We start from the raw sequence: 13,547 nt of genomic DNA on the forward strand, positions 1-13,547 counted from the left end.
TATGTGTTGCATTTAAGATGTAGGTCTTAACACTTTTGTCCAATTGCTTAACTGAAATTGCCTACATCCATGAAGAAAATATACATTATATTTTCTATTGAGCCAAACATGTATTACTGTATTCTATTTTTCAACTTTTTTTATGTATTTTCTCTAGTTTCTAGGATAATTGTTGTTTTCAAGATGGTTATTGTGTTATATTATATTATATATATTTATATTTGACAATTTTCTTTAAAGTTATACCTTATATATGATTGTTTAATATTGATCTTGACATTTCTAGTTCTTTTTTCCATATACTCTCACCCCTTGTGGGAGTATCAGACGGAGTAGATTGACTCTCAATCATGCAGATCACAATCACCTGAGTGATGGATGTGTTTATATGCTGCTTCTTCTGCTTTCTGATGGAGCTTTGATAAAACCTGACAAAGATCTCTCTTTCAGATCGTAATGCTGCACCTTCAAAATTGCTCTGAGCTTTTCATACAGTGTGCTGATCTTTTGATTGATATTCAGAAAGTCTCCACTAGAATACAAATATTTTCCTTTTAAACAATGTGTAGCTGCAAGGCATGTTAGTATTGACCAGCCCACTGGGAGGCTGCTGCTTGTAAAGGTTTTTTAAAAAGTATCAAAAAATGGAGCAAAGCATGAGTCAGTTCGGGCAGACAGAACTATACAACACTGCATTCACAAAACAAAGATATTCCACTAGACACTAAACCGTTGAGCGCTGCCACGTTTCCACCGTCATCATAGTTGCCATTAGCTTAGCATTCAAATTGTTCAGTTTTGAACTGGTGAACTGGAAAGCTTTCAGACCAATTCATTCAGAAAATTAGGGGAGACAAATGGTAATCCTTCTTAAAAGTTTATTTTTGACCCGATGGCAACAATGATTCAAAGTCTCTCAGCTGGAGCTGGTTATCGTGGTGTTTTATCTGAGCCGGGTCAATAAGTTCCACCATCATTTTCAAGTGCTATAACTTAATCGAAAATATAGTGCTTCTCCTTGACTGGGAACTTTCAATCTTTATCCCCACACTGAATTATTTTATTGATATCTGCAAAAAAGCAGACTTGCTTTTTTAAAAAAAAAAATCTTTTGTATTGTATGTCTGGAGTATGATTTTCAGTTCCTGCACTCATAGAGGTGGGTGGATAAAAATACACAGAAAGGGACAACGAGTCACAGTGTAAGAGAGATGGTTGAAAACCATCAGCACGTTTGCTCAGCTGAAGCTGCTGCAGGTGCCTTTCCTCCAGCCACAAAGACAATGTGTGGCCTGGGCATCTTTTTTTCTAATCTCCACAATGATGAAAAGAGAGAAAAAAAAACAGGAAAAAAAAAAATCTTTTTGTTAAAGCGCAAACAGAACATGAAGAGGAATGGCTTTGTTTTAGCCTTGTTAGTGTTGACAGGGGTGTGAGTTATTGAGTTAATAACATGTTTGTGTGTGCGAGTCGGCAGTCGGTGGTGAGACTCACAGAAAGAGCCACAGGTGAATAAAGCCAAAGTCAACCAAAGGGAGTGTAGGGGCAATTGTCCATGATGAATGCAAATGAGTGTGTGCCTGTGTGTGTTTGTATCTTATCTCGTTTTTTTTTTTGTTCTCTGCCTCATGGAAGCTTTTGTGTTATCTGATAAGCCCTGCAGTGGCTTGTGTGTGTGTGTGTGTGTGTGTGTGTGTGTGTGTGTGTGTGTGTGTGTGTGTGTGTGTGTGTGTGTGTGTGTGTGTGTGTGTGTGTGTGTGTGTGTGTGTGTGTGTGTGCATGAACTGTGGGTAAATCAGTTTTTAGCTGTGTATTTTTCAACCAAACATACATTACACCCAGGTGTCATAAATATTATTTATCTGCTCCTTTCCCGTTCATTCCCTTCCCGTCCGTCCATCCATCCTTCTCCACCCACCAACCCTCCTTTCTGAGGCATATTAAATCCCTCCGATTGAAGAATAAACACGCCACATTAAAACATAAGATATGAAACTGATTCATTCTTTGCTTTAAATGGCATTATGAAAACAGGAGACCGCCGTTAATCAGCGGTAAGGTGGGAACTGCTCTCCTCTGGGCGGAGGCGTGCAGATGCTAGTTGCTGCGGGCTCATCAGCTTTACGACGTAACGGCAGTTCTTTATGGAGGCAGTGGAAACATCGATTTATGCTGATGACTATGCCTCTGTTCTGTAATGCAGCCATGGCGCACTGTAAAGTTCTCATCATGTTGGGGAATGGAAGAGGTGGCCTTTAGCCGCAGAAAAAAAAAAGGCCCATATACTTTGTGATGAAGTGGCGTTTACTGCTATTTAACATATGGAGGGTTGTGGTTAACAAGAAGCAGGAGGCGGAATCATAAGCATGTTACTAAACATCCCACAAACACGTGGATATTTATATTAAATGTGTGTTGTGGTTATCTTTTTTCAACCCAAAGAAGTGATGACCAGTGATAGCCATTTAACTCGTGACTATCATCAATTGAGGTTAATTAATTAATTAATAAATTAATGACATTTTGTATTAATTCTTGGGGAAAAAGTTACTTTTTGTTTGGCACATTTCAAATTAATTAATTGCATGCTTACCTATCTATACATTATTTTAGTCAATGCACAGCAGGTCAACTGAAATTTCAAGAATGTGAAATGTGTCTACAGGAAAGTAAACAATTCAACATAAATTATTATAAATTCCCAGGGAACTCCATGAAAAGTATTAGGAAACTATTCTGGAATGAATGACCTTTAAATAAAGTCTTATCCTACTTTGTCAGTTGCTGAAAAGTTCTGTTGAACAACCCAGTGATCCCCAATTTAATCTGTCATGACACCATATCATTTTGGTTTTAGATTAAATCTCAGGCATCGAAATAATAACAAATGTTGAGAGTGGCATTCATAAAAAGACTAACTGAGAAGGGCTTGGAAATTAAAGCAAATTAAATCATCCAAACGCACACAGACACACACAAACACACAAACCCACACCTCAATTTTAAACACCCAAGTTTTTGTCTAAGCTTTTAGTCAAACAGACCTTGGTGGTCTCCTTCCTCTAATCCAATACAGGTGATTATATAACTACGTTATATAACAAATCAAACCAAACAATGGATGGAAAATTTAATACTAATACTGCATGACCTTGTATTATATATATATATATATATATATATATATATATATATTTGGCTAAACCAACTCTTTTAAATAGTTCCTTGAAGTTAGAAACGGTAAAAATTGCACATGGTTTGTTTCACCGTGAGTTTCCCTCCCTTGGAAACAGATCAGATGAAACTGTGCAGGCCAACACATTTACTTCCAGCTGTGACACATGCAGGTTGTGTAAATTTACCAATTCCAGACACCTCGCCATGTGAAAACTTTTTTTCCAGTTAAAAAGGACTTTCACGTGTTTTTTTTTTCCTCTCTTTGTTTGAACAATATGATTTCAAGTCTTTAGAAGTTGAAAAACACATCTTCCCAGCTGTGACAGACAGAGTCCGTATCATTATAAAAGATTAACCGAGCCCAGAAACCTCACCATGACAGAGCTTTCTTCAAAAAGAAATGATAGAAGGATCTTGTTCCAAAAGGACATATAATTGCAGGTCTTTTGGAGTATAGAAAAAAGGTGTCTTTGACGCAAATCCACCTGGAGAGCATTTTAAGTTCATCTTTTATGTGTCCTGGGGACTCAAAGCACGCCACACGTCCACATGAATTCATAGTGCTGTGATGGATCCTGAGTGTCTGTTCTCAAACAGTAACACTCTTTGTGGTTTGAACACAGACGGTGAGGACTGTAGCTTCTTAAAGGTAACTCAAGAGGGACGCTCAGGGGATGGCATCTCCTCTACTCTGCAAGGAGATACATTATTTACCCATATGGCAACACAATGTGGTTAGAGAGGACATGAATCAGGAATCAGACAGTGGGTGGCCACCACAGTGCAGCATATGTGAGCGTGTATATACGTACATGGTAATATGTCCAACCTCTCTTTTAGAAATGATGTTTATGTAACAATAATTTATTCTCCCAATTATGTTCTAGTTGGAAATAGAGTTGCTGCCTGTATTATGTTGATAAGGACGCATATTTTAGGCTGTAGAGGTAGTCGAGGAGTATGTTGGGTATACAGAACGCAGGATTCTGAAAGTAAAGACAGATGTGCCTTAAAATGACAATAAAAAAGTTTATTGATGGGTTGAGTGGATATTGTGTCGCAAGAACGGTAGAAAAAGGAGTAAAAATCCATTGCTTGTGATACTTTTATCAACATTTTGTGACTTGCCACGTATGTTAATTAATAGTGATTTCTCATTTTTGTTGAATACTAGCTTAACACACTGTAGGTCTCCCAACAGATGCTAACGGCTAACTAGCTCTCCTCCTACAGCTCTGTTGTAGTCAGTGCTTGATTATGTTTGTAATTTGCTAATTGATAGTCATAGCCATAGACGCAACTTTTCACAATAAATCATGTGTGCATTTCATATTATTACATATATGAAATGCATATATACATATATATATATATATAATCTGCAGCTGTATTGTTGGTGTCTTCCCATGAAGGTTATCTATCTATCTATCTATCTATCTATCTATCTATCTATCTATCTATCTATCTATCTATCTATCTATCTATCTATCTATCTATCTATCTATCTATCTATCCATCCATCCATCCATCCATCCATCCATCCATCCATCCATCCATCCATCCATCCATCCATCCATCCATCCATCTAGAAATAAAATGAATAAAGAAAAGAAAAACAAAAAATTGGGTTTTTTCTTCATTTTTTCCCATTTTTTTTGTCTTTATATTCCTTTATATGTAGTTTCTTTAGATGTAGATATGTTGCAATATTTTGTATTTTTGTTTTGTTTTGTTGAAAGGAGATAACTGATAGAAGATGGAATATATGTATCATTTATAAATAAAAAACAAAATGCACATTTCACATGCATTAATCCTCCATGAGTCACATCACACTCCTTTCCGTGCAATTATATCTTCATCGTCTACTTCACACACCTTGGCTTCCCTCCCATGCAGACCAAATCAGTGTGTGTGTGTGTGTGTGTGTGTGTGTGTGTGTGTGTGTGTGTGTGTGTGTGTGTGTGTGTGTGTGTGTGTGTGTGTGTGTGTGTGGAAACAACAGGTGTTGTGTTTGTTACTCGCTGTCTAAACATGCCATGAAATGGGGTGATGATGGCTCTATTTGTATAACCGTACTCTGTGGCTCTGCGTAAGCGGGAAAACATAAAATAGCGGGGCAGCATGGAAATGTTCCCTTTCCCTCATTCATTACACAATTATGCTAAGCTGCATGCTTGACTATGAACCAGATGTTGTGTAATTAACCTCAGTGTGAAGATAGCGTTCTGCCCTATTGTCTCTCACCTTCAAGAATGAAAGGGAAACCAGGCTGAGGCGGAGATAAGGGAAGGTACTCCGGAGGTTTTTCGGCGGGTACAGGAACCGAACTGAACTGAGCCGAGTCCAACCAGGTTAAAACGGAGCTAAAACTAATTAAGCGTCGTGTGCAGATAGCCTTCCATACCATTGTCTCTGTAACCTTCAGCACAAGCTGTGTGATGAGATGAAACCTCAAACAGGGAGGAACTATGTGGAGATGGACTTTGCGTTAGCAGGTAACAAGGGAGAGAGGAAAAAAATACAATATGTTTTACAGAATATCTAACAGATCTCATATTACTTAAACAAAATACTGAGAGAAAAACAGTAACAAGTTATGTGAATACAATTAATAAAAAAAGTGTAGGTACTGTTTGCGTATTGAACTGTGCTAAGGTTGTGTAATAAATGTATGAAGGTGTTATGAAGGAATTATGTTTAAGATTAATTGTCATACAATGGAAATTTAAAATAATATCTGAATTGGCTCAACTTAACAAGAGGATCTTATTCTATAACTAAATTAAGGTTTTTTGAAATTCACACAGTTTTTCAAATCACACAAAATTCTAAAAAACAAAATTTGGAAATATTTAAGTCTGTCTGCCTCTGGATACTATAATAAAAAATGTAAAAAAGGACTGGAGGCTCTTCATTGTTTGTTCTGAACTCCGTTTCCTCTAACAAAGCCATCCATGCACACGTGTTTGCATGGAGTTTGATTAATGAGGGTGATTGTTCTGTCGCCTTTCATTCTGACTAAATGGCCTCTTATACAAAGTCAATCTTCTGCAACATCTGTCACGGAGCTCCGCTGTGGCTTTAGGGAGGTAAGAGTTCACATCCCATGATGCATTGCTTCTATCAGGATTATAAATACGTTGAAATGAGTTACATCAAGCCAAGGTCAGACAAATTAGCTGGTTCCATTTAGCCGTTTCATGGACCTTGTGTAATGAGATTACTGTCATTTATCACCAAACAACTTGTAACTGTACAATGTTACAGTTTATCAGCTAAATGGGCAACGCATTTTTGCGGGGAAAAAACTGAAGATGACAAATAAGTAGTTTACTATGGCGTAAAGGAAAAGTGTGATCAATCACAGTGTAGCAACCTTCAGCAACATGTTGCATGCATATTTATGCAATCAGCCAATCAGGATGAGCTTTTTCAAACAAATGACACCTGCTCTGCGTAAGGCAATCACACTCACAACCTAATAAATAATGAGCAAATATTCAGGGGAAAAAACTTCAACACAATACTAAATAAAATAAGCTGGTGTGGTAATGGTATGGTAAGCTTCTCTCCATCCTTTTTCAACTCAACTATATTTACTTATAGCACAAATCATACAAGCATGTGGCCCAAAGTGCTCACATTTAAAATAAAATAAAAAATAAAATAAACACTGGGGGAAAAATTGATTAACCAACAATTAAAGCTTAAAAATCTAAAGTGTGAGAAAGTCTGTTATTCATTTACAGTAGCTATGTTATAACGTTATTATTTGAACACAAACCACATTTTTTTGCAACCTTAACCCAGTAGTTTAGTTGCCTGAACCTAACCAATTCTTTCACATCGTTAAGCATGTGGCATTGTGTGTTCCTGCCAGCGTTACACGAGGCTGAAATTATACTTTTTAGAAATGTCAACAATCAGCATCATGCAAGAAATTTGCAGGAATGTGCAATCCCAACATTGTTTTCTGGAAACGGGGTTGTCAAAGAGCCTCCTTAACCACACCCACTGTTTATCTCAACCCTGCATGTGCATGTCATTAAAACAGACAACAGAGGTGACACCACCACCGTTACGACAACTGCCTGTCACTCGCCCTCAGGAGAACACCAGATTTGTTGGTTACCCTTTCCGTGGTAGTAAGACTGTCGTGTAGTAGCATGTGCTTTGTAATCTCTTTGTACAAGACGCTGATATAAGCAGCGGGACCAGATGCCTCCTGAGGACCCATCAGCCATGAAGGTGAGGTTCCAGCATGATGGAGAATCACTGAGCGCCTAAGTGAAAAGTTGGCTCTTGAAACAAGCTGAACTTTCTCCCGTCAGCCTTTCACCTTTCGTTGACGTTAGAACTTCTCTGCGGCGTGATCTGGACGTTGTTGAGATGAGCTGTGTTTGTCTGCACCTGCTTAGCAAAGGCTCCCAAATGGAGTTTAATTTCATCTAGTTTTCTTGCAGACCTCTTCGCCTCAGGATGCCTCCAAAATGACCCACATGCTTTCAATAACTTCACAGATGCTGTGGACCACACACGCATCACATCTCTTAACAGAGTCTAAAAGGGGCATCTATGTTAGAAAACAAATCAGTATACACATCAGTAAAAAGACTGCATCACTGCTCATCTGTTGCTGGTTCAAACTGTTTCTTTAAGTTAAGTAGGAACCTTTGCCTATATATTTGTTATTTATAAGGCTAAAAAACACCTATCTACAACAAGTTAACTGCATGTTGATTGTTTCTGGCTGAGCTGACAATGGCGCTTCCATTACCAGATCCGCCTGAGGACTCTTTGTTTGTTTGTGCATATGTTGAACACCATTTAATTCCCAAACAGTCAGCTGTAGTGGCCGGTCTGTAACCACTGAAGCCCCCTGTGTTTGTTTGCGACTAATCAGGAAACAATAGTATGGCCGCTGCTATTCTTTCTGAATCGACAAGAGTCCATGTTGACTTGGCTGTGCGCTGCGCTGTGGGCATCCCAGGCAAACCAGATGATGTTAAACTGAATTCATGAACCGCTGCCATTTCGAAGAATCACAACTCTATTCACCTCCAATCACCACAGACTTCTCTCAGTGGTTTTCAGAGTCATTTTCTTTTCAAGCGAAAGCAAATTGGCAACTCCAATACAAAGTCCGCCCACACGGATCGTTTCACCTATTATTATTTTTTTTTGTAAAACATATTTTTTGATCAACCTCTGCAAGATATTTGGATATAGATAAGTTGCTATAAATGCAACTTTTCCCAAAGCAACTCGTTGCACCACAAGTCTGTTGACAGAGTCAGCATCCTGTTGTTTACCCACAATACACCCACACAATCACACAATCACACGCCCACAGCGACCCGTCGTGGCAGAAGGTCGGAGGGCCTCTGCAGCGTTCGTATCATTGCGTGGTTGTGTATATGAGCACGCCTCGGTTGTGTTTATCTCAGTTGTACGCCCATGTTTGTGTCTTTGTGCTGACCTGTAGCAGCTCCTCCTGGTCACCGCCCACCTCCAGCGCTACATTCACCGAAGCAAAGGGACGGCTGGCCATCTGCTGACGCTCTCTCATCAGCTGCTATAGAGTGAGACAGAAAAAAGAAAATGTATTTTTATTCAACATGTTACTTTGAGAGAAATATTTGACAGAGTAAACAGTTTTTTAATTCAAAAAACACATTATTATTCATGTACAGTTGGACCACAGTGACCTAGAGTTGGCCAGTAACCAGCTCCACTACAACCAACTGGAGGTTAATCGGCCTCCTAAATGGTAGTAATGAACAAAGGCAGAGGGTTGCTCAATTTCTCCCCTGCACCGATCTGGATGACAGATTTTACCCAGCAACCAAAGGGTACATGCACGCTTTTTCTAACCAATAATCGCATATGATAACGAAGGAAAGGAAGGTTTAAAGGACGGCTGGAGAAAAGAGAGGAGAAGAGTGATGACAAAGAGTATAGGAACAGAAAAGAATTTGGAGAAGGTGAGAAACTGGGAGTCAAAATAAAAAGGGGGACAGAAAGCAGGAGAGCAGAGAAAGACAGGAGAAAAGGATGAAAGTAGGAGAATGAGTGATGAGGGGGAAGTGTGGAGCAGAGATCAAAGCAGAATGGTTGATAGACGCACAGGAGGAAGATGAAGAGGAGTGGGGAAAGGCAGGTGGTGGGGGGACGGAGGGAGTCAGATGGGAGGAGGAAGAGGGCGGTGCAGTCTTCAGTAATGAGGAAATGTCAGCTGAACAAAGGCAGATGGCGAGGCCTCTATCAGCATGAGGTCCAAACACCCCGACTGAAAACACAAACATAGAATACAGTACATGAAAAAAAACCAGAAATACATATCGGGAACATGCATACAAGAGAAAACTCCCACACAAAGAAGCACACCAACATCAACAAAGATAAAACAAAATGTGTCTATATGCGTTCTATACCCAAATTGCTATGAGGGGAGATAACAGCATGCTCACTGCACCCTCATCCACCCTTCCCTCTCCATCAAAAGCCCCGTTCCCCGGCTCTCTCCACTTCACTACAGACATGTTAATGTGGTTTTGGTTTCTACATTTAGCTCGGGGGGTGGCCACCTGTTTCACACAAAACAAACTCATTGCTGGCCGGTTATGCGCCAAGCTCTAATCATCAGTATGTTGCTTGTTGTCTCGGCAGATAATCAGCCTGTTGAGGCCCACACACACACACACACACACACACACACACACACACACACAAACGTACACACTTCTGATTGGTTAAACCAGTGCCGGGAAAGCAGATGATTGTGACCCTTACTGGAGGGGAAAACTTTGGTTTGTTTATAACCTGAGAGGCTTTTTCTGCTAATAATGAAACAAATGAAATGAACCTTCATGTAGCTGCGTGGGAAAATACAGCCATTGCAAAAGCAAGCGCAGGAAGGAAGAGCAAGGAAAAAAATATAAAACAAATATATAGACTTGGAAAATAATAGATGTCAAGTAGTTTAGGATGCAACTGTAGTACGTGTTACTTTTATATGTTTCTTTTCACTCTGTGCTATCAATAATCACATTACATCACAGTCATTTAGCAGACGCTTTTATCCAAAGCGACTTACAATCAGTAGTATATTACATATCATTCACCCATTCACACACTGATGACAGGCTACCATGCAAGGTGCCACCATCAGACTCTAACTAACATTCATGCATCATCCAGTCCACACCGATGGCAAGCCTTCGGGAGCAACTTGGGGTCAAGTGTCTTGCCCAAGGACACATCGACTGCCGAAGCCGGGTATCGAACCACCGACCCTCTGATTGGAGAACTACCTTGCTCTCCACTACGCCACAGCCGCCCACATTAAGGCATCAATGATATAGAACCAGAAAAAGGATTTGAGAGCAATTTAAGGAAAATCCCAATATAAATAAATTGGAATAAAGAAAGAACAAAAAAAAAAGAATAAAAAAAATTACAGAAGAGCCACGACTCAGGAAATATAAGGAGAAAAAAAAAGGAAACAAAGCAGAAAAATTTGACAAAGACAGACGAGAAAAAGAAGCAAACCACCCATAAATGTCAATGGCTTCCACGCTCTGTTACCGCTACCTAAACTGAAGCACCTCCTGTACCTCTGTGTCCTCTCCTGCTGCTGAGAAGAAGAAAAAAAAAAGACTACACATTGACATAACCCAGCTGTCAGGTGTTGTGCTAGTGCTCCGCCGGCTGCTCGCTTGCCAGTTGTCAGACTCTTTAAGCATGAATGACTACTACACCTGTAGCCACATCAGCGCGGCTGGGCGGCGGCGGCAACTGCTCTGCTAGCGTGCCGCCGTGCCGGCTAACGTGATGTCTTCCCTTGTTAGCTGTCACCGCTATGCCAACGCTGCCCCGGATGACAGCGTGTGCTCGCGAGCGTCGCTGTTAGCCTCCTGCCGATGTCAGCTCAGATTTGTGAGAGCCTAGGTGAGGAGGTGTGGGAGAGAGCCGGGGTATCTCTGTACTGTCAGCTTCAGATGAGATAATGTAGGCCCTTTAGACATGGGTAGAACTTTAGAAGTGCATCACGTTTTGCGTTATTGTCAGTGTTTATGTACAAAGAGATATGAATACATTTCATTAAACAAAGTGACTGCCATGCTTACTTTTAAATAGTGTAGTTTATCAAGGCTTCATACAAACCTAACCAACAAAAGAAAATACCCTTCAAAACCATCCCGGTGAGCTTTTGGTCGGGTAGGTCGACCTTATCAACAGGACAATAGTGTTTGTTTCCAAATTGTATATGAGCATAGCAACATGTATTTGAAAGGATGCTTTTTTTGTCTTAAAGCAACACAAACTTTCTCATATACAGATATATAATAAATGGATGCTGTACTTGTTTCCTCTGTCCATACTGGCTGCAAATACATATCTGTCTAAAGGGATTTTAGTGTAAATCATGGGGAACAAAATCAAAAAACAATCCCATTTCTGTACAAAGGGTTTAGCTGAAGCTAACTTCATCTAACTTTAAAATAACTATGACATAAATGACCATGTTTACATGTTTGGATTGCTTGAAAAAATATCTGAAAAGAACAAAAATATGTGAACCCCTTTAAGGTTTGGTTAAGTTAAGTTAAGTTTTGGAGACTAAAACTTCCTGGTTCAGGTTAGTGAAAGATCATGGCTAAGGACACCAAAGGTGACTGTGGGTAAAACAATTCAAGCTAAGGTTCAGGGTGTCCAGGATACATTTTTTCACCTGATCTTCTAGTTCAACCTCTTCCCAGTGATTTTTACACTGATTAATCACAACACTTCTGCCTTCACTTTTCAAACAAAGAAGTATAGCATTTCTTTTAAACTTTGCTAGCTGCTTTGGCATTTACAGTCAAATGAAAAAAAAAAAAAAAAAAAAATCATGATGTTCACTTCGTATAGCACTACAGGATTTTGAAAAGAGTTTAGAAAGGTTTTTTCGAGGAGATTCAGTTTTTTGTTGACGACAATATCTTTCATAAGGAGGTGGCTGTATTCATAACTCAACCTGTGTTTTGTTTGGGTGCCTCCATGTGTGAGTTTGTGTCATATGAGGTGTTCTCTCAGCTCTTTCTCCCCTGAAGCCACTGCTCCACTGTTAGTGAGATTAGACAAACTGGTCAAGGTGAGCTGGGTCACTTTTGTATGTGTGTGTGTGTGTGTGTGTGTGTGTGTGTGTGGGTGTGTGTGTGTGTGTGTGTGTGTGTGTGTGTGTGTGTGTGCAGTCTGATAAATCAGTCTAGACATTGGAATTATGCTGGGACATAAAAAGAGGGAGTAATATTCAGCACTGTGTTAAGTTTTAGAGCCTACTATATACAAGTGTGTGCGAGTGTGTACTTTCTTGTTGGTGCGACACCGTGCATGTGTACATGCATACAAATGCAAATGTTCAGTACAAACAGACTACTTGTCTGCGTGCTCGTGCATGGGTTGTGTGTTTAACGCCCCCTTTTGATAAGACCTTGAGTGGGCAACAAGGACAAGGCAGCGGCCATCTTCTCTGTCTGCCTGTCGGGCTGTAAATCAGCCATAAAACGGCTAATTAACTCTGCTGTGCTGTAAACAAGTCGTGCCACGCTAGACACCACCAACTGGATGACAAAAGGAGGGGGGAGGGGTGGAGTGCAGACAGAGCTGTATGTGCGTACGTGTCTACGGGAGAGAGAGTGATGATATTTAGCTCTACAGTTTCAAGGATTTCAGCGGGATGCTTGAAATTCAAATTCAATCACAAGAAGACACAAAGTTAACTTTTCCTGCGAGTATGCGTCCATATTGTCAATGTGCCTGTGTTTACCTACAGCCTCGAGGGAGAAGCATGACATCCATACCTGCATCCATCCATCCATCCGTCCGGCCAGCCATCTCAGCTGGACAGAGAGACGCATAAACAGCCAGGAGAAAAATGAGACTGCTGCAACAATGAAGCCAATCACATGGTGAATTATGCTTCACAGAAAGCGGTTCAACCAAAGTAGCACCTGCGAGCTAAAATTGCCAGTCGTGCTGGATGAATTGGAAATATCGTTGTAATGTGCTGTTTGCTGATTTTGGATGCACTTTGGATGCAAATGATGGGTTTCACAACACGACGAGTGGCTGACTGCTACTATGGCTGCATTTAAACTCCAAATCAGCTCTGCAAGGGCAAAAACAATAGTATCATAACATCTAAAGTTTGCTTCCAATCACCCAACATCAGTGTTGGACCTCATGGATGTTCTTGTGGCCAAATGGGAGAAAATCTCTTGAGAAAGGTTAAAAAACCTTGTGGAATGCCTGAAACCAAACGTGCGGAGGCTGCAGATTAATGCCATGGTTTGAGGATGGCATTCTCTACAATCACAAGTGGA

General features: G+C 40.2%; 1 protein-coding gene across 1 annotated transcript in view; it reads right to left on the minus strand.

Annotated features, from left to right (window-relative positions):
- Window positions 1–13,547, minus strand: part of atrnl1a (attractin-like 1a) — a 237,273-nt gene that overhangs the window by 29,062 nt on the left and 194,664 nt on the right. The window contains exon 28 of the mRNA XM_054600058.1: window positions 8,660–8,755. Within this exon, the coding sequence (XP_054456033.1) occupies window positions 8,660–8,755 (96 nt within the window). The remainder of the gene's footprint in view (window positions 1–8,659; window positions 8,756–13,547) is intronic.

This window comes from Anoplopoma fimbria, chromosome 6 (assembly GCF_027596085.1).
Source record: "Anoplopoma fimbria isolate UVic2021 breed Golden Eagle Sablefish chromosome 6, Afim_UVic_2022, whole genome shotgun sequence".
Lineage (NCBI taxonomy): Eukaryota > Metazoa > Chordata > Actinopteri > Perciformes > Anoplopomatidae > Anoplopoma > Anoplopoma fimbria.